General features: G+C 46.7%; 2 protein-coding genes across 8 annotated transcripts in view; one reads left to right on the forward strand and one right to left on the reverse strand.

Moving 5' to 3' along the window:
* The window catches only part of ZYX (zyxin), a 29,007-nt gene extending 7,255 nt beyond the window's left edge, over nucleotides 1–21,752 (forward strand). Inside the window, exons 1-10 of one of the 7 annotated variants that reach the window (XM_039717733.1) lie at nucleotides 8,770–9,450; nucleotides 12,729–12,989; nucleotides 16,660–16,859; nucleotides 17,862–17,954; nucleotides 18,257–18,757; nucleotides 19,065–19,206; nucleotides 19,291–19,460; nucleotides 19,618–19,796; nucleotides 20,058–20,178; nucleotides 20,558–21,752. In XM_039717733.1, coding sequence (XP_039573667.1) covers nucleotides 9,276–9,450; nucleotides 12,729–12,989; nucleotides 16,660–16,859; nucleotides 17,862–17,954; nucleotides 18,257–18,757; nucleotides 19,065–19,206; nucleotides 19,291–19,460; nucleotides 19,618–19,796; nucleotides 20,058–20,178; nucleotides 20,558–20,668 — 1,953 coding nt within the window. In that variant the 5' untranslated portion in view covers nucleotides 8,770–9,275 and the 3' untranslated portion in view covers nucleotides 20,669–21,752. The other 6 variants (XM_039717735.1, XM_039717736.1, XM_039717732.1 and 3 more) reach the window with 6 other exon arrangements.
* Nucleotides 21,753–25,190: 3,438 nt separating this feature from the next.
* Nucleotides 25,191–26,182, reverse strand: part of EPHA1 (EPH receptor A1) — a 32,858-nt gene continuing 31,866 nt past the window's right edge. The window contains exon 18 of the mRNA XM_039717729.1: nucleotides 25,191–26,149. Coding sequence (XP_039573663.1) covers nucleotides 26,071–26,149 — 79 coding nt within the window. The 3' untranslated portion in view covers nucleotides 25,191–26,070. The remainder of the gene's footprint in view (nucleotides 26,150–26,182) is intronic.

Here is a 26,182-nt window from a genome sequence, read left to right on the forward strand (position 1 = left end):
TGAGACTGTGAAAGTTCCTCATCATCAGGTAGGTAGTGACAAGAGAGGAGGTCTGAGGAGGTTGCTTTGGAAGGTCAAAAAGGCTACTTGATATGCATTCAGAAAAGACACACCCCCAATGACATAAATGTGAGCTGTATATTAGGGTGAAAATCTCTTTGGTGCTGTCTGAGCCTTATTTTGCCTTTTTTTAAACATTTACTTCATCCTCTACTGAATGTCTCATTTCCCAGCAGTGAAACTCCTTCTCCTAAATGTCAGTTGAATCTATACTAGTGGTGTTGCTCAAACTGCATTTTTAAAAATAATCTGCAAGCAGTTAAATGTGCTTTTTAAATTCCCAGTGTTATGCAAAAAGGCACAGTATTTTTAGCCTTACAAAATATCAGTTGTCATCTCCTCACTCTCTCCCTTTGATATATTGGAGATGGGGGCCTAGAAGCTCAGAAAAACTGTGGATACTAACTGCTTTAAAAATAAGGTGGGGAGTTTCTTTCTCCAGTGTGGTTTTGTAATTTTACAGATCTTAATAAAAACCTACAAAAATACCCCAGACCTTAAAAGCAAGTCTGAACAAAGAAAAGTACTTCTTATTTTAAAAGCTACTGATTCTGTCCTTGCTGCCTAATTTTAATGTCTGGAATAATGACAGTATTATGTATCCTGAAGCAAAATATCGACTTAAAACTGTTCACTCATGCACTGGCAGAATGGCCCTCCTATTTTAAAAAAATCTCCAGAAATTACTCTCTACCATAGAGCACACAGCTGTTGTGAGTAGGCTCTGGCAAATCAACATTGACTCTAACTATTTTTGGAATCAAGTCAGGCCTGCTGCTGTTTCTGGAAGATGTGAATACATCTACCTGCTCTGCTCTGCTGCAGTCCATAAGGAATATGGTGGGATCCAGGATGGTTCCCTCTGTGCTTATTTGGAGGTGACCTTTCCATTCCCATCTTCTGAGGTCTGATGTTTTTGCCTGCTGACAACCACCTTGATAAACACATTTGGACCTTGCTGCTTTCTGTGTTCTCCACTGAAATATGAGGAACAGGGTCTCAGAAGGGACTGCCTCACTGCTTTTTCTTCTTACTGTCTTGTAACACTTGACATCCTGATGGCACTTCTGGCTAGGAGGCATCACCTATCAGAAGCAGCTCAGGAAAGAGCACCCCATCCTCAGCCTTGCTGGAATCATAGCTGATTCTTGAAAGAAATCCACCAATGCAATTCAAGAGATGGCTACTAGAAAATCTCGGGATAATAATGTTTACTGTTGCACCACACAGTCTGTGCAGGTGCTATGTACCAATACTGGGCTAAGGCAAAGTCTCTTAGCTTTTTTCTGCTCTCAGAGAAGGCTGCTTTTCCTTTCTATGCCCTCAAAATTCATCTTAATCTGCAATAGGTAAGATAACATCATATTTTTATATTTACCACTTCTTCCTCAGTTTACTGTCAGCTGGGAGAGAGAGTTGAAATTATTGTAGATGAGGAGAGTTCTGTTCTCATGGTCCCTGGAGTCACATAAATAATTGCTATGTTTAGGAGAGTGGAATTCTTCAGGCACCAACTATGTAACTTGAAATTCCATTCCTTGCTTGGAGGTGCAGGGATTTAGAGAACAACAATTTCTGAGTCAAAAGCAAACACAAGTGGAGACTCTTGGGCTCTGGTATAATCTGCTAAGACAGCAAAGCAGGATGCAGCGTATTATAGGCTTCTCATCAGTGCAGACTGAAAGACCAAGTGAATTCTGAGTCTAATGAGGGAGTCATTCCAGCCTCAAAAACAAGCCAGGGGCCTGAGAATATGCAACCTTAAAGAGCAAAAAAGTCTACAATTTAGTGTCCCTCTAATCTTGACTGCAAGCTAAGGTCATTAAGTTGAATTTAGGCTTTTGGCACCAAAGGGCTGATATCTGCCTGCATTGATATAATCTAAGAAGTTACATGCAATGAACAGTATCAACCAGATCTTCATCATATTCTTCACAGATGAACTGTGCCCTCTACCTTTCCCAGTCTCCTTCTTTAAGAAGACTCCAGCGGTGCGTGGTCTAGCTCCTGTGGAATGCCTCCTTCTGAAACATTAGAGGGAGACAGTATCCCATATGTGCATTTAAATTTGGACCTCCCTGCAGATTTCCTCTTTTTTGGATCAGGAGAAAATAGGAGCTGTTTTACTGCATTGGAGAAATGCAGGCTGTCCAATGTGTCCAAGTGACAAGTGGAACTAAGACAGCTCCTTCCCTTTCAGGGTGTTATATCTGAGGTTGCAATGCTTGTCTGTGCATTGCATGTAATATATGGCTCTTGTACTGTTTCAAATTTGACACACTCTTACATGAATCCACAGTATTTTATTGTTTACTTCTAAACCAAATATAGACCTCATTTTTACTGGATCCCTCTTTTTTTAATATTCTTAAAGATAGATACTTGATGACCACCTTGGGAGGACACAGTTTTTGGAAAGCATGGCCACAAAGGCTAAAGAAACAGGAAGCAAATGGATTAGTGCTGGTAGGACTCAGTAATTCTTCCCATGGCATTGAACACTATGTACCAAGGTGTTGGAAAGAAAGCTGTTGGTGGGAAGCCCAGGAAAAGCAACACTGAAATAGCTTTGTAAACATCCCATTAATTTCCTCTGGCAGCAGCAAGTTTAACACTGTCTCTGAAACCATCAGTCACTGCATAAAATGTTTGATAGGGCTCTCCTCATAACCTGAGCCTATTTTTATTAGCAACTTGGTGAGATTCTGCTGGCTTAGTTTCCAGGCATCTTGCACTACTTGCTGCTCCCAACCTTTAGCCAGCACTGTTACAAATATTACCTGGGGACTCAAGGATCCCAGGGAAGAAGTGTATTTGCAGATGACCTTCATGTAGATTGCATCTGGCCAAATGCATATCTAAAGTGGTATGTAGGGAAACTGAAGTGTTTTGGGTAAGATTAAAGGTTCCAAATGACTTTTTTCATGAGCCATGAAAGCAAAGGGTCAGGTTTGCCAAGTACCATGGTCATCATATTGACCTTCATCAAGGCAACTGAAGAATGCCTTCATTGAAGGAAATGCACCTTCACCAGAGTATGTGCAGATGGTCAGTGACTCAGTAATACAAGATGGAACACTTTGAGGACCTCTCCTGCCTTTTGAGTGATAACTGTGGCTGCTGATCTCTCAATATCACTTGGATTAGCTACTGGCCATTGGCACTCGTGGCCTGTAACCACTCAGTAGCTTTCATACCATGCTCAATCACTTTACTGCATACAGAAGGAACTTAGCACAGATCTTTAGAAAGGCCTCTTTACAGTTTATATTTTCAACCAAATGAAAATCATATTCTGCTTGAAAAAAACCAGCTCTTTCCCATACGTTGTCACTTGTCACAGACTCCTAGCTGCCACTGGAAGGACGGTAACTCCACTGCAAGGCTCTGCTAATTTTCCTGAAAACCCCGTGAAACAGTCAAAGATTTTTGTTTGGTCATCCTTTTATTCATACCATCAGTAAATTAACTAGTAAGGGCACTAGTAGTCACATGCACTAAGCCTGGGAACTGCAGGAAACTTCATATAGCCTCACACCTTTTGCTTTTGGATAACTGGAAGGTAAGGGCTTGAGGGGCTGCACCTCTTAAAGCTGTACTCAAATGGTGTTTTACTGTGCAGCTTGTGGATAACATTTGGCTTTTTTTTTTCTTCTCCAAGCAGACTGTTGGACCATATGCCTGTATTGTCTGTTTGGTTGGTCTGTTGCTTTGCTCCAGGGCCTTGGTTCCATGATCATCTACACTGTGTACATACTAGATTTTGCCAGGACTCCAGCCTGGAGTTAAATAATTACTTGGTTTTATGAGAGGCTGGTTTGCTGCAGGATACACACCCTGTAGATAATGGAGGCAGGGACATTAATTTTTCCTCACCAGAGCAATCTGCTTGTGTATTCCTAATGTGCTGTCAAGTCCAGCATGCCCTGGCATATGCATGGCACATCTCTGTAGGCACAGTACAGGACACAGTTAGCAGTCTCGAGAGACTGTCCCTGCTTATTTGGCTACCTCAGTTCTTATGCAAGGAAATAGTAGCACTGGGACGGACTGGAGTGACCAGGATCCTGTCCCAGGTTAATGTTACTGGGACTGTGGTTTGGCATCTCTCTCCCTCCAGTACTAAGCAGCTGTACCAGATGCTTCCCTGGGAAGCCACAACAGAACTTCTACTGCACCACATGGGAGGATGCTCAGTATGAGATCAAGAGAGTTGAGAACCTGCTTTTGTGTCTCAGCTTTTATCACAGGGAGGATGGAACCCTTTTCCCATGAAACAGCACCCTCCCCCTGACACAGACACACGCTGGAATTACTCCTGGGACTTTCTGTCTAAATCCACACCAGGATGCAACACCCAGGAGTACCTACATCTGATTAAACTCATTTGTAGGAAGGAGCATGGCTAGGAGACTTCTACCATGGGAGCATGGTACTTGGGTGGAAAGAAACACACAGGAACTCTTTAATTAGCAGGCTGACAGATGTGTTTCTTTGACAGTTCTGACAAGAAGGAATATTTGCCACAGAACAGCCAAATATGTCACTGCTTGTCTTGCTGGTGGCAAGGGGTGGGGCATACAGTTGAGGAAATTACAGGGATGCCGTGGAATGTGGAAATGGCAGCTTTCTGAGCAGAATGGGCTCTGGCGGCCATCCACACTCAGCCACACACATGGGCATGCACCAGGAGCCATCTCACAGCTTTCCAGAGCTGCACAACAGGTCATGCAGCACCTGAGGGAAGAGATATCCACTGGGACAACCTACTTGCATCTCTTTCTTTGGGCACAGAGCCCAGCAGCAGCGAGCTGAAGGTGGGAGGGCTGTGTGAGGGGAAGCCTGCCAGTGAGCCAGCCCCAGGAGCCACAGAATTGCACGCCGCTGCCTGCTGAGAAGCAGCAGGAAATTTTGGTGGAAGGAGATAAGGAAAAAGTGGTAACTCATCTGGGAGCTGCCCCTCCTGCCCCTGAGCCCCTGTCTAGGAAAGACCTGCCAGCTTTTCTGGAAATGGAGCTTCTTCCCTGGACAAACATCACCCCAGTCCCCTATTCTCCTGGCTGCCTGGCTGCTCCCATGGCCAGTCATATCCTAGCATGACCAAGGTCATGCTACAGGGATACTTTGCTCTCTCTCATGTGTATATGGCTAATTTACCCCACTAAAAAAGTGTTTCATGACACAGCAAGGGTTTGAGGGTTTTTTTTTTTTCCTATTTACAGCTTTTGGCCTATTCTGGTGTTTTAGTCAGGACAATCTAACTGTGTGGGTGAGTGGAATGCCTTTTGAAGTATGTACATATGTGCATGCGTACCATGCAGCACCTTCACAGTGGGATTTGAGCACCTAGGGTGGCCCTTTTCAGAGATCACAGAGGCTCTCTGTAGCTGCTGAACAACTCCCTTTCTTGGGGACACACACTTCTGACATGTGCTTTGCACAGCAGACTCGGTTCTGAAGAGAACCAGCAGAGACGCTCTAGCTGTATGTCCTGGGTCACTGGTCATTCAGGGATGTCTCCAGAACTCATGACCTTTGCAAATAGCATTCCTGACTGTGTGCCAGTTGCAGAGAGGCAGGGAGATGATGAGGCTTGTAAGGATTGCTGTCTCATGAGGCTCTGGTGTCCCCAGCACAGCTCTCTGTGTGTGTCACCCAGCTGTCAACACGCAGCCCAAAATGGCACTGAGGTGCTCCAACTTGAAACTGCTGTTTGGTCAGAAAAGACAACTCTGCACACGTCATGGCCTCCACAAGGGGTGTGAGCAGCAGCCTGGCAGGGGACAATCTGGGCCAGATTTTGTCTTTCACACAGAGAACACTCGGCTCAAGGGAGGAAGCGAGGAGCACACCAGGGGAGGCTGTGCTGTGGGAGCACAGCAGATCATAGGAGACCTCCTACCAGGGTGAATTACATAGAATCATAGAATTGTTCAGCTCAGAAAAGAACTCTAAGATCACCCAGCTGTAACATCTGTTGGCCCATGTGGATGCAGGCAATTTGCTGCAGGTGGCCCTGCCCTGGACTGTGCAGGCCCAACTACTTGGCCTGGAAACCAAAGCATTATATATATCCATTATATATTCCCAACCCTTCCAGTTGGCCCAGACATAGCATTTAATACAGCATGGGGAAAGCTGATTAAGTAGCAATTTAACATTAATCAATAAAATGTGGTTAGACTAAACAGAAGTTATGTGATTAAAGAAGCATCAGAGATTCAACACAGATATGAGTCAGAACTTTTCGTTGCTTAGGAAAAGCATGGGCTCCTGCATGGTGTCACTAACTGTTAACTAACTCACGCTGAGATAAAATGGCACTAATTGATCTGTTGATATGGATGGAAATTACACAGACATTTTGCATTTTTAACAGAAGTAAAGCACCCTGTCCAGATTCCAGATTGCTTTCCTCTGACCTTAAACAAATATTTAACCATCTGCAGCTACATAAGCTATACCTGCCTATCAAAAAATATTTTCTGGCCGATAAGTTTAATTCCCCAATAGTGTTCTTACAAATAATTCTTCATTTTGTATTCAAGGACTAATTTTTTTCTTCTTATGTCTATTTTTATTTTCATTTTATAGCCACCTAATCACATACCTCATGCCAGTGCAGTACATGAATTTGCCACACCACTTCTGTGTGGTCTTATTCTTTATTTACTCATTGTGTTACATGACTGAATTGCCAGCAAAGATTCTCGATAACTGTGTCCATTTAAAAATTAGTCTTCCTGAGATGACTGCCTTGAACTCTCAGCATTTCTAAGCTTTGATTTGATGGCCTGTAGGGCCAGTAGCAGGGCTGGCTGGCTTCCTGACACTTGCCTCAAAAGAAGCACCCAGCTAGAACTGCATGTTTTAAGTCCCTCCAGCACCTGTTTTGTAGTGGGCTGTCACTTCACCCATGGTGACAGTAGCATTCACACTCCAAAATACCAGATCATTTTTATTCATGGCATGGAAAGGCCAAAGTGACTTATGCAGAGGACGGCTGCTAATTCCAGAAATAACAAGGTCTGGCACAAGCCAAATATACCTGCTGATCCATCTCTGTACCCAGGTAGCTAAATGCCTCTTCAGGACTAAGATTTTGCTTCAGCTAATGAGTGTGACTACAACTGTGTGCCTCTCAAGGCTCTAATTTTCATTTGCAACAGAAAAATGCTTACTCTTTCAAGCCAATAATTGCATGAAGGGAGACTCTTAGCATAAGGAGATTGTTATTTTCTTTCTACAAGAATCAGAACTAACAGAGAAGTTAGTTAATCTTCATTTCCAATTACAAAAGCACGAACTTTAAATTCACTCTGTGGCAAGCACAAAATCAGATTCGTTTCCCCCTGTGTATTCTGATGTATTCTGATTTGAGAATTCTAGCTTTCACACATGCAACCTGCAAAACACATGTTTTGCATTTGTTTCCTCATAGTGAGGAGTTCATACAAAATGTCTAAGAGGGCTGCTTTTCTTTTTCTTATTCCCACTTTCCTTGATCTGCCTTCATGAGCTTTTAACATCAACACACTGGTGAGAAAATCAAACATGCAAGCATCTGGATTTATGGGGATGTGACCAGAAAGTATAAAAGCATAGATTTATTTTTTTTTTTAATATTCACTCAGCACTTTTTAAATCTCAGTCTGAGACATTCTTTGTTTTCTCTGAAGTCAGAGCTAGCCCAGGGAACAGTGGCAGAGTTCTCTGACGTCATCAGGCTCATTGTGTAGGGTGTGTTGTGATGTTCCAGAATTTGGCTCACAATTACACAGTGAATTCTTTTTAGCTCTGCACTGACATCTTTACCTGAACAAGAGGGATGGTTTCCTGCAGTAGAAAAGTGACAGTGCTAGAAGATCCATCACAGAGATACATTCTTTATCCTACATAATTACTTTGTGCATTATTCATGGGAGATAACAGAACTGATGCCATGCCTACAAAAGCAGCACTAAACAGGATTATTTAGCACCCACAGAAGATCTATAGATCTCTAAGAAATTCAGAACTATAGATCAGTGGTTCAATGGTTGCAGCTGTGTAAGGAGTGAGATGCTCAGTGCTGGGCGTTGCTATGGGTGGCATTTTCAAATGGTATGTAACACTGAAGAACCTCACACAGACTTTTTCCCAATGTATTACCTGGTTAAATAAAAGATACAACCTCTTTGTACAAACTTTATGTGTAAAATTAAAGAATTGTTTACACTGGATTTAAACCTTGGACTAATCTCTTTGCATAGCTCTCTTTATATGAGAGTTCTGCAGCGGTGCAGACTGGGAGTGTCCCTGGTGTGGTTTGTGGCTTACTCACTCAACCTGCAAGTAAATTATCAGTACTGAAAGATACCTGTGTTGATAGGTAAGTCTTTGAAGCAGACAAGCCTCAAGCCCCCTGAGCATTACCAAATACAGTAATTCTCCAGGGAACTTGCAGCAGTAGGGGTATTAACCCCGATATTAAGGCCAGATCCCAAAGTCAAATACAATGATTGCACAAAGCACCGGAAATGTCTTTATTGGTGCTCCTCCCTCATGAGAGGCTCTGAAGCAAGAAGCAGCAAAGGCTGGGGTTGAAAATTACGTTCTGTTGGGCTGGGTCAGGCTGCCCCTGTTCGACAGCGGGCTGAGCCCCAAGCGAGCACTGGGATAAAAATAAAACCGATGTGCAGCACTGGCGGTCCAACAAAGCAATTCATGTGGATAGTGTTTGATATAAACCAGCTAATAGTGTTTGCCTTGCAGCGAGTACAAGGAGAACAAGTCGCTTTTCTGCACGGCGGAGTCATCTGATGTTTGCTTTAATTTCTGGCAGATCGGGGCAGCGTGAGTCAGATGCTCTCACAGCTGGCTCGAGCGGGGAGCAGGCCAGCAGGGACCCTGACTCACCAGAGCCGCCGCATTCCTTCCGAAAATCTAACTCAGCGACTGGAAGTGAAATCGCGGGCTGGGGGCAGGTCCGAGGTTAAGCAAGGCGGGAGGAGCGGGGCTCTCCGTGCGGGGGGCAGGCAGCGAGCCCGGCCAGGGTGGGCGCGGGGGACAGCCCGACAGACACGTCTGCTTGGCGGCCGCTGACGGGCAGAGCGCTCGCCCCCTCCCCGCCGGCAGAGCCTGGGACCGCTGCCCCGGCAAGCCCCGGCCCCCGTTACCTCATTGCCACATTCCCCAGCGAGTGAGCTCAGCTGTGCCGCGGCCTCGCGCCTTTTATGGTCAAACAACTTTGCCTGGGCGAGGCTTTTTTCGCGAGTTGGGAGGAAGTGTCGGGGCTCGGCAGCTCCTCCGCCTCTCGCTGCTGCGGCTCTCGGCGGGCGGGCCGGGGCAGCCGAGCAGCCCGGCCCCGACAGCCCTACTCCCAGGACGGCACTTCCCATTCCCCCAGAGGTGAGTCTATTCGCTCGGCTTGGCGACAAAGCCTTTGTCCTTCGTCCCGGGGGTGGCGCGGAGGGGTGCGGGTTTCCTGCCGCTCCCTCCCGCACGGCTCTGCGCCTCGAGCACAGCCCTTCGCTCATGGTGCTGGTTCGGTGGGGGGGGGGAAGGGGGGGCTGGTGCTTGGCCCTCCACAAAAAAAAAGCAGGTTCGTCTGTGTGTGTCTGTGTGTGGTGAGTTTTCTTCTCTGCCGGTGGAATGGAGGCGGACTCGGCGCTCCCGCACAGCCCCGGGGGGATAGGGAGGGGGTGCTGCCGGGCTCTGCTCGGGACAAGCTCTTTTTTGTGTGAGCTTGGATGACCGAGACACCTCGCGAGCCTTTTTCCAGATGTGCTGGAGAGAGGAATCTGGGGCCCTTTGTGCATGAAATTTGCCTAATTTATGAGTTTCTGCCTCCCTGGGAGCGCCCTGAGAAAGTGCTTGCAAAGTCGTAGAACTTCCAAATGTTTTTAATATGTTTGCATAGATTTTTGGAGTTTCCCCCCGGTTTTTCTTCCCTTCCTTGCATAGGGAGGAGGCAAACCCAGTATCCATGAGAGAAGTTACTAGCTGCGAATAACCTCCTCCCCCAGCCCGGCTGCTCTGAGGCTTTACCTTGCAGCTTGCATAGCTGATAGACTTTGCTCTCTTTGAAGCTTTGTAACTTTGGGGCAGGCTGGGAGAACTTTCTGGATGAAAAGCAGCATAACTCCTGAATCCATTTAATCTGTTCTTAATATTCTTGTTTATTTGTGGGGATTTTTTGTTTTGGTGGGGTGTTTTTTTTTTTTTTTGTTTTGGTTGGTTTTTTTTTTTTTTTTGTTCTCTTCTGACTCTCCTCAGTTGGGAGGAACTTGGCTGATGGAGAAGTACCGATGTGATGTGTGGAGCTATAGGGGCTCCCAGCATGGCTGCTGCCAAACTGCTTTTACAGACAGAAGTGAAAAATGTCATATGGCTCTCTGCTCCTTCAGGTTCCTCCTGCTTTTGCTACCGCAGGAAAGGAGCAGAGCTGTTGAGAGTGGTGTCATGGCATCAAAGAAGTGAAAGCTGTCTGGATGTATAACAGGTGGCAGACCTACTGTGAGACCTGGGAATTGATCCTCTTGCTAAAGGAGGTGTCCCTTGGTTCTGTCTTCCTACTTCTTCCTGCTCTCAGAAAGAAACAGTGTGTGAGGCAGCACAGGTATCCTGACTGTGGCCTTTGGGGGCATCTTTCTTCATACCTCCACTTGAGTAATCCTAAATGCTGTTAGAGCAGGTAGAAAAATCTCTCCCCTCGGGGTAAATGTGAGGATGAGAAAGATTTGAGATTAGTTCTGTTGGTGTGACTCTCTCCCACAACTCTCACAAACTGCGCCACAGGACCTGTGTGAGCTGTGTGTTTCTGGTAAGACTTAGATGGCATTGGCAACACTCCAGGGCTTGAGGGGGTGACTCTCTGCAAGGCCAAGCTTTCTCAGCCGGTTTGGTCTGTGTGTGGGTGGACTGATAACCAGAAATGAGGATGAGCAGGGGCAGCTGCTGCGTGGAGACAGCCCTGAGCAGCAAGTGCCCTAAGTGCGACATACTGTACTGGGAAATGGGCTACTTTGGGTTTAGGGAGACAGCAGCTGCTGGGTGCAAAACCACTGGCTTTTTTTGAGAAACAGCCGATGTCCCCAGACTGTGTGTTGACTAACCTCGTGATTAGAAGTGACATTGTCACTGTAGTGTTCTGCTCATAATCCTGTCAGATCTGGTAGAACTACTGCCAAGTGGTTCAATATACCCTAGTGAAATAATGGAGAAGGAGGCAAAAGTCTCTAAAGAAAGGCTGGAGCTGTTTTTAACAGCTTCTGAAGCTTGATGGGAACTGCAGAACGGAGGGAGTTGGTTAGCCCCTTCTTACTGGCAAGCCTGTTGACCCCTAAAAGTTTGGAGGAGTGAGGACAGACCTTGCTAATTACTCTTCTGCCTTGGCTCTTTCCCATTCTGAATCCAGGAGGAATGCTCAGCACAGCTTTTTGGCTCCTGCTTACTGTTGTGGCCTCATCCTCCTTTTGAAACTCCCAGAAGAGTTGTCCAAGTGTATGCATCTTACCGGCACTGCACAAAAGGAAGGAAAAGTTCAGCAGCATGGACTTTATCTGTGTTGCCACACACTTGTGGCCTGGGGAGGCTGGGACAGGTTGCTGCCTTATCTTGCCACACTGCACTGAGCCGTGGGAGCGCTTAGAAGGGGCATGCAGTTCTTACCAGCAGCCAGGGGTTATCGGGGTGAGTGGATGTTTGTGGCACCAGGGCTGGCTGTGGCAGCAGCTGTTACTGTCCGTGGGAGAGGCCGAGAGGCCGGCAGTGCGGAGGGGCGCTGATTCGGACATGCCAACTTGAAAAGCTGGCACGGAGCCCCTGTGCTGACGGCATCCCTATTGTGCTGGAGTGTTAGGAGGGCTGTGGGCATGCCAGGCTTTACAACAAAGCGTCTGGCTCCATGGAGGCTTCTAGCACGGGTGAGCTTGCCGGCCTGGATCACAGCACCGGGGCAGTCCTAGGGATGCGCCTCTCCTCTGGACACCCGCGGTTCCCAGCACGGCCTGCCCGCCGGGCACTCTGCGTTGGCTGGGGCGGGATGCGGGCCGGGGCTGGGCCCGGCGGCCGAGGCGCTGCCCGCGGCGGGCGGGGGGCGGCGGCATCCGGGGAGCGCTTCCTGGCGGAAGCGGAGCGGGCAGGAGACACGGGCTGGCATCGCCCACCTCCGGGAGACCCTCTCCCGCCCGGCCGTGCGGGCTCCGGCGGCATGGAGGGGCCTAGAGGTAAAGGGTGGGGGGTGCCGGGGGAGACGGGACATTGCTGGCGCTGCCACTGGCTGAACTCGAGAGGAACCGGCTGGCGTTATCGGGTGAAGGGGGAGAGGAAATGCTGATTCCACTTCTGGGGGAATCCTTTGGCGTGCGGGGGATCACCTTCCTTCTGGTCACCACGGGTGCAGGGCTGTAGTGCAGTGGAAATTGGATTTTCTCTGTTGCGAGGACCCATTTGTGGTTAATGCTATTCTGAGTTGAAATGGTGAAGTGTGATGGCTCATTCGAGAGCTCTGCAGTTTCTGTTATTTTTTTTCTGTCCTGGTCTTGTAAGTGCACTGCTCAGGCACCTCAGCCTCTGGCCTGAGTTAAATTCCTCTATCCCTTCGTTTCACTTACTCTTCTCCATTAATTTCCACTCTGGCCCAAGGATGACTTCATGTAGGTTTCCTCCCTCTTCTCTCCGGCTAGGTGCTGAGAAGATGGCCTCCCCAGGTGCCCCAGGGACCCGCATGACATCCACAGTCAGCATCAACATTTCTACCCCTTCCTTCTACAACCCACAGAAGAAGTTTGCACCTGTGGTTGCTCCTAAGCCCAAGGTGAACCCCTTCAAGGCCGGGGGTGCATCAGAGTCATCGCTGCTTCCACCTGCTGGTCCTGGTGCCCAGCGTGCTCAGATAGGGAAGGTGGGGGATATTCCATTACCACCCGTGTCCCTGCTGGCAGAAGGTAGGTCAAGGCTGGCATGGCAGATGTGAATATGCGTTTCTGAATTCTCAGGGTGGGAGGTTTGTAGCTGGATTGAATATGAGAACAGGGGCATAACTGCTATAAGTGATGGATATTCTTGCTGTAGAGGCTAGTAGGTTCCATAACAAGATAAATGGATTGGAAAGAGATCTCAAAGTACATAGTGTCTCCATTAGGAAAGGAGCAGGGGAGGCTGTCCTGTCCTGCACTGCACTGATGCTGGAGGAATGCAGTGGATTTTTCACAATATTCCCTGGGTGCACAGTTGTAATTGCAGTCGGTTTCTGGCCAGCGTGTCAGAGAGCAAGTATGTTGCAGAGAAGTTGACCCTGGTCGTGATGAATCACACTGTTCTCCTTCTTGATTGATCCCAGCTCAAGCTGGTTATCTCTGACTGTACTTGTGGACTCGGCAGTTGCCACCTTTGATGCTGGAAAAGAGAAGGCAGAAATAATTGCATGAAAAAATAGTGGCAGTGATGATAAACGGGAAATGAGACTTAGAGTTTAGTTTGTATGGCTTGTACAGTTGGTACTTTTTCCTAGTGGTTTGGGTTGGGTTTTCCTGTGTAGAGCGACTTCTTGTTTTGTGGTTTTCTTACTTCTTTCTTTTTTTGTGTGGCCTTTTTTTGTTTCCTGCAGTGGTAGAATTTATTTTTTTCTTCTGTGTTTTGTTGCTTGGTTGGTTTTGTGTCCTTTTAAGATGCAGGTTACTGGTTGTGTGACTCTGTAGTTTGAACTCATGATCAGCATGGGGCCACCAGAAATTTCTGTAGGGACCCTTTGCTAATGCTTGATACTGCCTATTTCCCCAAGGATCTGTCAAGTAAAGGGTGTGCCTCGATCAGGACCCATGTGTTCAGAGAATGGTAGCTACTGTTTTTTTTTTTCCTCAGAAATTTAATTTCTTTCACTGTTTAGCAGAGACTTGCAACACTGATACTTTCCAGGTTAGTGTGCTAAGTTGGTGGGCAGCTGAGCTGATGGTAGGAAGACTGGTCCTGTGCGTAGAGGAGAAAAATGATTAAGCCATTTTTCCCATTTCTGAAGTCACAAGGACATGCTGGTGCTTCTGCGTCCTAAAATTGTACCAGCTAAGTGTAATGACCTATTTCTTGTATGTTGTTGGCTGGAATGTTGTGTCTGTAGAAACCAAGGTCCTGTCTTAGGACTTGTCATTTTCTGCTGGAAAAACTTGTCTGGATTAGGGATGTGTCTGTCAAAAGGTCTCAAAGTGATGCAAATACTACCTGAAGTAGACAGATGTTAAAAATTATTTTTCAATATACAGTATGAGTGGAGCGTTAGGTGTTGCTTGCTCTGCTTCTCCTATCGTTAAAGTGGGCATTATGGAGTAACTAGACAGAAAAACTAGCAGAAGAGCCATTTGTCATAAGCTGCTGTGTCATCATTGGGTAAGGGCTGCCAGCAAGACAGGTGAAGTACAGATGAGCCACCAAAACTCAGTCATGAGAGAAATGCATCTGATTTGATCCTCCTCTTGTGCATATCTTCAGTCCTTCTGTGCCTTTCTTATATACTCCCCAAACAAAATGTAGTATGATACAGAGCTGTTGCAGTTGGACTCTTTGTCTTAAATGACAGGGTGGCTAAGTTAGTGTTGCTGTAGAAATGTTATATTTAGTATTGATTGTTCTGTAAATCTGGTATAACAACTTTATGGGGAACTTTCTTGTCCTGTGAATAATTCATAAAACAGGTTCTTAGTGCATCTGAAACAATGTGACAACAGATCAGGGTTTTGTTTCTTATGGTTTTGGTAAACCAAAAGGCAAGCATGTACAAGCTTGAGCCCAAGTTGTAATTTCAAAGAAAAAAAACCAAAACATAGTATTACTCTCTCCCCCCAGCAGAATTTCTACAGCACAAGAAGGCTTGCTTGGAAGAGGTGTTGCATACCAGGGCAGTTTATGCATTCCACAGGCTAATAAAATTTTGGCTTTCATTTTTAAAAGGGCAGTATTGTCTCCATTAGGTTACAGATGAGAAGTCCTTATAAAGCATGTTGACAACAGCTGGATGTAAAGATGAGACAATTTGATGACTGCTGTCAAAAGTTGCACTTGGAGTAGCTGGAGTGAAAAGTTTGGTCTTTCACCCTACTGCTGGCTGGGGCTAGCAGTAGGAAGAGAGGTGGGTCTGGAAGAAGGCATGTGGAAATTACACCTCCTCATCTTAGATGTTCTTTGCTGTGTGGTTGATACGAGGACGCTTTCTTCCCTACGTGGTGAAGGGAAGAGGATTCCCATTTATTTGTCCATGTTGTAGTAGAAAATGGTTGGTTTTGCCTGTTGGGCATCTTTGGCAAATATGAATAGGTGGAAGCAATGAGGTTTTCTAGAAAACTGAGGTGCTCTAGTGCTTTTCAGACTGCTTAAAATAGTTTTGGAAAATTTCTTATGCCATAATGTATATTGGGTGTGAAGCCATACTAGCCTCAAAAATTAAAGCTGGTTTTATCCCCCAGAAAAACAAACATATTTCAAAGACTCTTAATACACATAAGGGGTAATTGGTCCAGTTTGCTTTTTTTTTTCCCCACTTGTTTCTTGTAGTGCTTACTATGCTGCTTTGACATGCTAGCTTATTTTTGTGTGAAAACACAGGCTCTCCAGGGTCCTGAGTTGTCCACTGGCATTCCATGTATGCTGCCCTGTGTTCAGTAATCTGAGCCAGTTACTGGGAAGAAAAGGGTGTGCTGGGGACCAAGGAATGAGACAAGGAGCAAATGAGACAAATGAGGAAAGAATGAGACAAAGACCATAGTGAGATATATTTCCCACGTATACAAGAACTCTGCCCAGTGACTAATAGCAGCAACTACTGAGGAAAGATTAAATTATTATGAAAAGCATTGGACAAGGTGAAAAACAGCCTGTGGAGTTCAGTTGTCCTTGATGGGTGCTGAGATCTCGTGAGCACAGGGAAACCAGTGTGCACTCACTGCCCAGAAGGCTGATGGAATCTTGAGCTGCATCGGAAAGGGGTGTGACCAACAGATGGGGGAGGGATTCTGCCTCTCTGCTCCACTCTTGTGAGACCCCACGTGGAATGCTGCATCGGGCTCTGGGGTCCTCAGCACAAGCAAGATGTGGACTTGTTGGAGTGAATCCAGAGACCACAAAGCTGCTGCAAGGGTGGGAGCACCTCTTTTAGGAAGAGAGCTGAGGTTTGTCAGCCTAGAGAAGAGAAAGTAGAAGGACACAATGAGCTCTCCCTAGAGCTATCTTAAGGGGGTTATAAAAAAGAAGGAGATACAGATTTTATGTGTACAGATAGTAAAAGGACAAGGGTTTTAAACTGAAAGAGGGCTGGTTTAGATTAGATGTCAGGAAGAAATTCTTCACTCAGAGGGTGGTGAGGCACTGGAGCAGGTTACCCAGAGAGGTGGGTGCCACATTTCTGTAAGTGTTCAAGCTCACACTGGGTGGGGCCCTGAGCATCCTGATCTAGTGAGTGGCATCCTTGCCCATAGCAATGAAGTTCAAACTAGGTATTCTTTAAGGTCTCTTCCATCCCAAACCACTCTGTGATTCTATGATCCTGCTTGCTGCAATACCTTCAAGACCCCTCCTGGCTAGGAGTAAGAAATGATCTGAAGTCACTTTTATTCTCATTCTTCCCCATAGACCTGCTGCTGCCACCTCCTCCTCCACCTGAAGAGGATGCAAGCTTCTCCTCAAACTGTGCATTTCCACCACCCCCACCACCCTTTGAAGAACCTTTTCCACCAGCCCCAGATGAAGCTTTTCCTTCTCCTCCTTCTCCACCACCTCCTCCTCCACCAATGTTTGATGAAGGACCTGTGAGCAAGGTTCCTGCCCCACAGGTGAGTGAGGTCCGAGGAAGTGTGGTTTGTGTGTGATGCTCTGTGACTTAGGACAGCAGCTCGCTACTGTCAGAGCAGAGCTCCTGCTTCAGAAGCAGGAAGCCCTGAGAACCTGGGAAAGCAGGAAATGCTACCAGCCTGTGGACCAGCAGAGGTTAGGGTCAGCTGGCTGGGCTGTAGTTCTGTGGGGAAGGACCCGGGGTTCCTGGTGGACAAAAGTTGAATGTGAGCCAGCAATGCTCCCTTGTGGCAGTAAAGGCCAGCCACACGCTGGGCTGCACCTGGGAGAGAAGGACGAGGACTGTGGATACTCCTCCGTTCTGTGCTAGTGAGGCTGCATCTTGGAGGACTGCATCCATTTGGGCTCTTCAGTATAATAACCGCTCTGGAACACTGAATGAGATGTAATCTAGTGAAAGGTCACAGCAGCCTTTGGGGGTTGGAGCAGAAGAGGCTGCCAAGGCAGAGGTCTGACCGGAGTCTGCAATACTTAAAGGAGGGCTGGAGAGAAGACAGATTCTTCTTACCAGGGCACAACAAGAGACAATGGACAGAAGTTGTGGCAAGGGAAATTCCTCTTGGACAGAAGAAAACTCTCTTCCACTCCAGGAGTGGCTCGCTGCTGGCACGTGTGCCTAGAAAGACTGGGGAACCTGCATGATCGGGAATGTTGTGAAATCATCTGCATGAGGCCTTGAGCAGCCTCGTGTTGTTTGGGAATTAGCCCTGCTGTGAGCAGAGTGTTGGACTACAGACGTCCAGATGTCTTTTCCCACCTAAATCTGTCTGAGAGCTTCCTTGGGCTGTGCATTTTCCCACTGTTTATAGACCTTGGAGACTGTGTCCTCTTCATCCTCACCAGCTTTTCATCCATTCAAAGAGCAGATCTGTACCACAGTCCAAAGTATCAAAATATGCTATTGTAAGAGAATGATACACCCATTTCTGTGGCTGGTCCTGTAACATGCTCTGCTCCCTTTTTCCTTATGGATGGCTGTGTAGGTACGTGGCAAGATGAACAACACTGATCTTGAGATTGACTCACTGTCTGTAATGTTGGATGACATGGAGAAGAATGACCCCTTCAAATCCCGGGTGAGCTGTCCAGAGTGTTGCAGGTGGAAGAAGAGGTGACTCGTTTGCTGAACAGAGGTAGTGAGAAAGGTGCTACTGAAGATTAAAGTATGTGGATAAACTATAGCACAGATATGTTGGTGAAGGACTGGAAAACATGGCTCTTGCAACTTGTCAGTACTGCTAAACATGTCACAAGTGTGGAAACCCCTCATGTTCTGGGTCTGGGGTAGCTGCTGGCTGATGCACTGCTATAGATGGCGTGTTTTCTCTTCCACTGTGCTGATACCTGCCTGTTTTCTCTCTGCCGCTTCTCTTTACAGATAACTCCAGGATCCACAGGTTCTCTGGAGAAACCATTGGCCCCAAAAGCCCCTGTGGAAATACCATCTGCACCCAAAGATACTCCTCATTCCTTTCCTTCTAAGTTCACACCAAAGCCAAGTGGAAGCTCATCTTTCAAGCCCCCTGGAGTGGATTTGAACCTGACCCCAACCCCATGGGCAGCCCCACAGCAATGCAAGGAGCCCCAAGCACCAGTCCCTCCACCCCCCTCTCTCCCTTCTGCTCAGCCTAAATTCACCCCATCTCCTGTTGCTGGCTCTCCTAAGTCTGTGTCCAAATCAGGTGACAATGTTCCAATGGCTTCCTCAAATTCTACAAGATACCCTGCCTCCCTTCAGACTCAGTTCACAGCCCCTTCATCTTCAGGCCTCTCCTCTCGACCACAGCCCCCCAATTTCACCTATGCCCAGCAGAGGGAAAAACCCCGAGTGCAGGAGAAGCCACGCCCAACAGAACAACCTGCTGCTGCAAGAGACACGGTGAGGGAAAGAGCCCTGGGACTGGTATCTTTGGACAGGCACAGTGGGAGTGAAATTGAGAGGATGAGGGTGGATCTGCCCCAGGCTGTGGGAGGCTGTTACCCATCTGAAAGAGAGATGTAACTATAGAGATTGTAGTGCAGAGGAGTAGGACTTCATGGGAAGATGGGAAGAATCAAGCACAGTGGATGGCAGATTGCTCCTAGAGATGAACAGAGAGGACCTGTAAAGGCTAGGGAAATAGGTTAATTAGGGACAAGGTGGGAGGGAGTCTGTCTTTGAGGTTTAATGTTTCCTCTTCCTGCAGCATAGACCCACAGGTTCCAGCACAGATCCACCTAGGGGGAATTCCTGTCTGACAATGAAGGAGGTGGAAGAGCTGGAGAAGTTGACCCAGAAACTAATGAAGGATATGGAGCATCCACACCCAGCAGAGGCTGCAACTTCTGGTGCGTGCCTTCAATGGACAGCAGTAGGATCAAGACTGTGATGGGTTTTCATCTCTCCTGATCCCTTTCCTCTTCCATTGACAGAGCTCTGTGGCTTCTGCCGGAAGCCCCTGTCACGAACCCAGCCAGCTGTGAGGGCCCTGGACCGCCTCTTCCACGTGGAATGCTTCACCTGCTTCAAATGTGAGAAGCAGCTGCAGGGGCAGCAGTTCTACAATGTGGATGAGAAGCCCTTCTGCGAGGACTGCTATGCTGTGAGTCACTGGGGTGAAAGCTGCTGGAGAGAACTGAGCTCGCTGTGGTTGTTCTCTCTTGCTTTCCCTTTCTCCCTCCATCTTTGCTTTCTGTGGTGTAGCCTCACAGGGGTGGGAGATTGGATTAAGGTATCTTATTTGTTTTCTTTGGGCTCAGAGCACCTTGGAAAAGTGCAGTGTCTGCAAGCAGACCATCACAGACCGGATGCTGAAGGCCACTGGTAACTCATACCATCCCCAGTGCTTCACCTGCGTGACGTGCCATACCCCTCTGGAGGGGACCTCTTTTATTGTCGACCAGTCCAACCAGCCTCACTGTGTGGATGACTACCACAGGTATGGAGAGAGCCACGTGCATGTGCTGTATGAGAGAGGGCAGATTCCCTCACACCTGCTTGTTTTTGCTGCATTATGAGGTTGGGTTGCCCATGTCATCTGTCAGACATGAAGTTAAAAATGAGTCAGCAAAGTATGAAGATGTCTTTCCACCTAAACATTTACTAATCCTCTGCTGCTAATGCCATTGAACGTCACTGAGAAGCCTGCCTTGAATGTCACAATGGTGGTCATGGTCTTCTCCATGGTTCTGTGTTGCAGGAAGTATGCTCCACGCTGCTCAGTCTGTAGTGAACCTATCATGCCAGAGCCTGGAAAGGATGAGACAGTGCGTGTTGTTGCACTGGAGAAAAACTTCCACATGAAATGTTACAAGTGTGAGGTAAGCCTGATGGCCCCACTCCTCCCATGTCTCCCATGCCCATCACCTTTGTTGTCTAGGCTGACCAAACACTGAAGTTGTTTTGAATGAATCTGGAATGTTTTTGAAGAGTGTTCAGAAAAAGATTAGACATTCACAGGCATGAACTCGGGGACTATGCAGGGTTGTTGCATTCTCTAACACCCCAATACATCAGCTGTTTGTAGGAGGGGAACTTGCTGGGATTTCTCTCCCCTCAAAGCAGCATCTCCCACTAGCACCACCAGGGACAGAGCAGTGGGCTGGGAGTGATTGTCCTGACCCTGTGGGGACATTTCTTATGTCCTTGAATTCCTTCACCCTGTTCTTGGCCATCACTGAGCTCCCTCTTCCTGTTCAGGATTGTGGGAAGCCCTTGTCCATTGAAGCAGATGAGAACGGGTGCTTTCCTCTGGATGGGCACGTGCTGTGTATCAAGTGTCACACCATCCGTGCAAAAACAGCGCGCTGAGGAGCTTGGAGGGGGCATTCCCTTAAGATTCCTGCACTCAGTACTTCTCCCCTCCCTGCGATTGTCCTACCCCTCTGCCTGACAAGGCAGACTGCTACCAACGGAGACTATGCCAGCAATTTTTCACTCATGTAGGATTCACTGCTCCTAGACTTCACTCTGCACACCCACCAAGAAAGGACCTCTTCTCCTACCACCGCTTCCTGGCCACAGTGGATTCCAGGCTGGGGGCTGTGATCAAGGTGAGTGCACAATTGCTGTTCCCTCAAGACTCTGGAGGAGAAAGATCAGACCTCCACCACCGCCTGGTGGAAGAAGCAAGAAGGGCCTGGTGGCAGGTGCTGGGAAGGGCTGAGAGCATTCTTCAGTTCCGTGGAGCCAAGAACGATGATTTGACTTGAAGGTGGAAGCCTGCATCTTGGCACCACTTGTCTTTTGTTTTGTGTCTTGTGACACCTCATTATTAGGATGTCTTCCTCTGCCTGCTCACTCACCTGGGTTAGAGTGTGGAGGCATAAAGTAGTGGGAATCTGTTACTGTTGCTGGAAAAAGCTAACCTGCTGTAGCTTTTCTGTCTCTAATGGGTTTTACTGATTAGCTGTCTTGTCTTTTTTTTTTTCCTTAGCCAGATTAAACTGGCAGTGTTTGAAATACTACTCTGAGTCTGGAAACTTTAAAAAAAAAAAAAAAAAATCTTCTTCCCCTTCCCAAAATGAATCGCTTCCCAGTGCGGTTTCTGGACAGCCAGGCTGGGAGCCAGAGTAGCAAAGCAGTCCAAAGAATACATGTTTAAAAATAAAGACCGTCATAAGGACAGGCAGCACATGGTGAGGAGGCGTCTCAGTGTGTGGATGAGGATTCAGCAGACTGAGAAATGTCTCCTGTTCCAGTAGGGTTTCTTTCACTGCTGTCAGTGAAAGCTGCAGTGTAGTTTGCAATTGCAATGTACTGTCTGGCTGTGCGTGTTAACTGCACCGAGCCCCATTTCCTGGACTAGAAACTTTCAAACTGAACAAACATTTTGAATAACAGCACTGTCCAACTACTGTTTGCATTCAATAAAATGTGTGGTTTTTCCATTAAATTGTATCTGCTGTGTTTGTTCAGCCACCTTGAGAGTTGCTGTTTTTGGCAGTAGAACTGCCATTGAACAGCTTTTGTATATATTGCCAAATGTATATAACGCTATTCCACCCAGCCTCCAGAGATCAGGAGTCTGAACATGGCTTTTCTCTCTTCACCTCTTGGTCTCCAGACTTCTATTTTTTTGTGCTTGAAGAGTAGCTCTCATTTAAAACAGTGCAAGATTGCACTTCAGTACAGCAATATTGTAGTCTGCTTTACATGTCACTCAGAGATGGGTATTCCAGCGAGATGGAAGTGGGTTGTAATAAAAGTGCACACTTTGCTTTACCCCTAACTATTGCTTCGGTGAAAGTGTTTGTGCTTGATGTTTACAGTACTGTGACAGTCACTGCAGGTGAAACTCCTCTTTGTGGTAAGCACTAATGTTCATACACTTCAGAGACCTGAAACCTACTCTTGATCTCTTGCCAGTTTCGGGAAAATCTTTAATGATTCCTTGCAAATTGATCCAGTAAATGTCTTAAGGTTTTCTACAGATTGAGTAGAGAATAAATCATCCATTTATTTTTCTTACTGTAGTTTATTGCTAGTTTGTAAGCATTGCTGTGAGAAGTTGTTTCTAGACCATGTTATTAAAAGCTTGTGCCCACAAACACCAAGGAATGCAGGAAAGAACAACGCTGGGATAGAGAAGCACTAATTCTGCTCTTCCCGGAGTTGTCAGAGCACCATAGCCTTGGTGTAGCCTTGGGTAGGAGACCTATCCAGTGGAGTCAATGGGAAGGGATTACCTTGTGGATTAAAGGGGGGTTTCCCCTCTGAGGGAAATGGGATGTGTAAGGGGGAGATGAAACACAGGAAACGGGAGTGATCAAGGATGGGAAGTGCCATGGGGAAAAACTGACAGGAAGAGGGCACAGAAGGAGGTAGCTGCACGTACACAGTACACTTGTCTGGTCATGCCCTGTGTGTCATCAGTGTAATCTGTTCTGCCTTCATAGTAGCTTTTTGTTGTTCTCTGCATGCGATCTGTTCAGTGCAAGTGGATCTGAATGCCAGCAACTGGACAGACCTGAGTGCATGCATATTGTGTGGGTGCCTATGTCCTTGTGATATTGCCAGCAACATCAAGTCAGAGTAGCTGGTGAGTAAGGTAAGAGATTTTGAGAGCCAGGATGTGGCATGGCTGTGGGTCTGGCTAAATTCTATGAAGGCATGTGGGAGTGAGCTGCTCAAGCTCCCAGGAGCTACTCCTGGGCCTGGAGACCAGGCTGAAAGAGAAGAGTTTGCATCTGTGTGCGAGGACACTGGGAGACCAGGGAGCCCTGGAGCCAGGTGCTGGGTAGAGCCAATGTCTGAGGCTGACTTCTGAAGAGCTCCAGGGTGTGTGTGTGCCTGTCTGCACGCCCACTACTGCAGCAGGGCTGCAGGCCTTGAGGATTTGTGTATCCTGAGCCAGCAACTGAGGAGAGCAGCTCTGGCTTCAGGGCTTGGAGCCAGCTGCTGGATGGCTCATCTCGGGCACTAGAGGGATCCATCGTGTACATGTATGTGTTTCCCTGTAACAGGTTCATCCTGATCAGCCAGAGCTGGGAAGAGGATTAGGCTGTTTGTGCTGTGCTTGCATGTCTGCTCTGCTCTCTGCCTCCGGCCAGTCATGTACAGTGTGTGTGTTTATAGACATGCACACATTACAGACTTGGGGATTTTCTGCGGGGGAGTGCCTATTGGGAATACATGCTCAGGCTTGCTACTGGCTGTACCCTGAGGACATGGAACTGAATAGCCTTTTCTCTACCAGGCCAGCTGATTCAGCAGCTCCTAACACTTGAACTTGGAGGGGACCTCCCTGCTTAGAGCAGGGTCAACCAGAGCAGGTTGATTTTTAATACCTTAAAGGATGAGACCTGGATAATCTGTTCCAGTGTTAACAACTCTGACTGTAAGTTTTTCTCACCTTCAAATGGAATGTACTGCATTTTGGTGTGTTCTCACAGCTGCTTCTTTCACTGAGGAATGTCTGGCTCCTTTTTTACTCCTGTCAGGTATTTATACACAATGATAAAAGCCACCCAAACATTCTCCTCTTGAGGCTGAACAGCTTCCACCTCTCTCAACCTCTCCCTGTATGTCAGATGCTCTAATCCCTTTAAAACCACACTGGTCTTTCACTGGACTAGCTCCATTAAGTTTATACTCTTTTTTGTATTGGGAACCCCAAAATTGGACACAATACTTCAGATGTCTCACCAATGCTTAAATAAAGAGGAATAATTGTCTCCTTCCAGTTACTGGTGATGTTTTTGCTGAAATGCAGCCCAGGTACTGTTGTCTTCTTTTGCTAAAGGGCACAGGTGCAACTTTTTCTGTTCACAATGACCAGGAACTCCTTTCTAGCAAAGCTGCCTTCCAGTCCCCAGCTTGTACTGGTGCGTGAGACTATTCCTCCCCAGTTGTGAGGCTCTGCCTTTCCCTTGCTTCAACTTCCTAAATCTCTTCTCATTTCTGCCTCCTATTAAGGTCCCTCTGTGTGGCAGCACAAGTATCCGATGTAATAAGCACTCCCACTTCTCTATCGCCTGCAGTGCCAGGCCAAAGTTTACATGTGTGTGACACAAGCTCATAATCTTGTGTCAGCCTCATCAGGGTTTATCTGCTAGGGTGTCTGCCAGGTAGAAACTTTACTGGTTACCCGTACTTCATGTTAAAAATATCTATTGCTAACACTGATACACTAAAAACTCAGAGCTTTTCTTTTCAGCTCTCTCTCTTGCTATAGTTGCAGTGACTTGAGTAGCCACGGTCTGTGTTGAATAGAAACCAGCTTTCTTGCATCAGGTTGCAGTTCTTTGGATCTCTGCTTCTCAGCTCTTCTGTCATCTATGGTTAGGCAAGGCCTTCCCAAAAGTAGCAGTGTTAATTTACAGTCTTAAGAACTTAGAGCATTATATAGTTATGGAATCACTGTTATCTCTAGCAAGTCACATTGCTGAATGTGTAGCACTCAACTTCACCAACTTTGACTTGAAAAATAAATCTTGAGGTAGCTACTCTTCCCCAGTGGGAGAATGAAAAATTCTCACTGATGTTCCTAAGACTCCTGGACAGTCTAGTTTGCAGGAGAAATGTATTTAATCAAACACAACAGTAGTTGCTAATATTTATGATTTAGGAATAATCACAGGATCTGTAAAACAATGGACTTGGACGTTAGATAGATATGCCTGTAAATCGGTTGAAAAAAAATCTGAAGTGATCAGCTGCAAAGGTATCCTTTAATCCTAATGCAATTGCACTTCCATGTCACATCTGCAGTTAAATGGGCAAAGACCATTGTCTGAAACAACTGAAGATGGATGTAAGGACCCTGCTGGGACTTACATATGCTGAAGGTCTTACTCACATTTGAAATAAGCCAAAGAATTCCAACACAGCCTGCTCTGCCACAGGTTTATTTACAAAATATTATTTACAGACTATAACTGTCTTAAGATCTGATAAATAATAACATTTCCTCCACAGAGAAGGAATAAGACAGACCACCTACACATTTTTCTGTTACAAATACCCTATTCCAGCCAAACAGGACTATTGTCTCTTTTAAAAAGGGGCAGAGAAAAATGGATACATATAGGGTTTTCTGTCCACAGCATAAGAAAAGGTATTAAGCAGTTTGGAGAGATGTAAATCTCCCCACTGAAGTGTGCATGTGCAAAACAGCAACACACTAAGGTGATGTGATCGCACAAGTTACAGCGGGGTGTGCTTCTACTCCCAGTTTCTCCTCCAAAGAGGTACACCACAGGGTGGTGTTCGTGGCAAGAATAGCTGAGTTAAAAAATATATGCATTACCAGCAGCCTTGTGAAGACTGAATAGTTTGTTCCTGATGCAAAATAAGAAAGATAGAAGGGTGCTGAAGTGAGAAGGAATGTATGCCAGTCTATCTTGAACCCTCATCTCCAATCTTAAAACATTATCCACCATTTTCCACCCACTTCGTATTCCATGTGATATACTGAGGGTCTGAAAGTCCAGTATGAAGACTACGGGGCCTACTTAGTGCTGCACAAAGTAGACTGCAGAAAACAGAATATTTTCTAAGACCAGTGCTCTGAAACGTTGATGGCTGCTGTAGAGCTAAAGCAAGGGGGAACAGAAATGAGAGCAGGTGGTGTTGCCTCATGAGCTTTTTCAGTTCTGCTTGTTTTGCTTTGCTTGTCCAGTCACTCATTTGGAAGCAATTGCCATAGGAATGATTCCAAGTGATATCTGGTAAGGATGGGCATTTTTCAAGCTTAAGAATGCAATGACTGATCATTCCTTAAAGCCTTGGATGCTGCACAAGATCCTCTTCTGGTGGCCTGGAAGTGACACTCCCATCTGTTTCAAGTCCCTGAAGGAAATGGGAAAAGAAAGGAAAAATTAA

The sequence above is a fragment of the Passer montanus genome, unplaced genomic scaffold, assembly GCF_014805655.1.
Source record: "Passer montanus isolate IOZ18808 unplaced genomic scaffold, ASM1480565v1 scaffold39, whole genome shotgun sequence".
Lineage (NCBI taxonomy): Eukaryota > Metazoa > Chordata > Aves > Passeriformes > Passeridae > Passer > Passer montanus.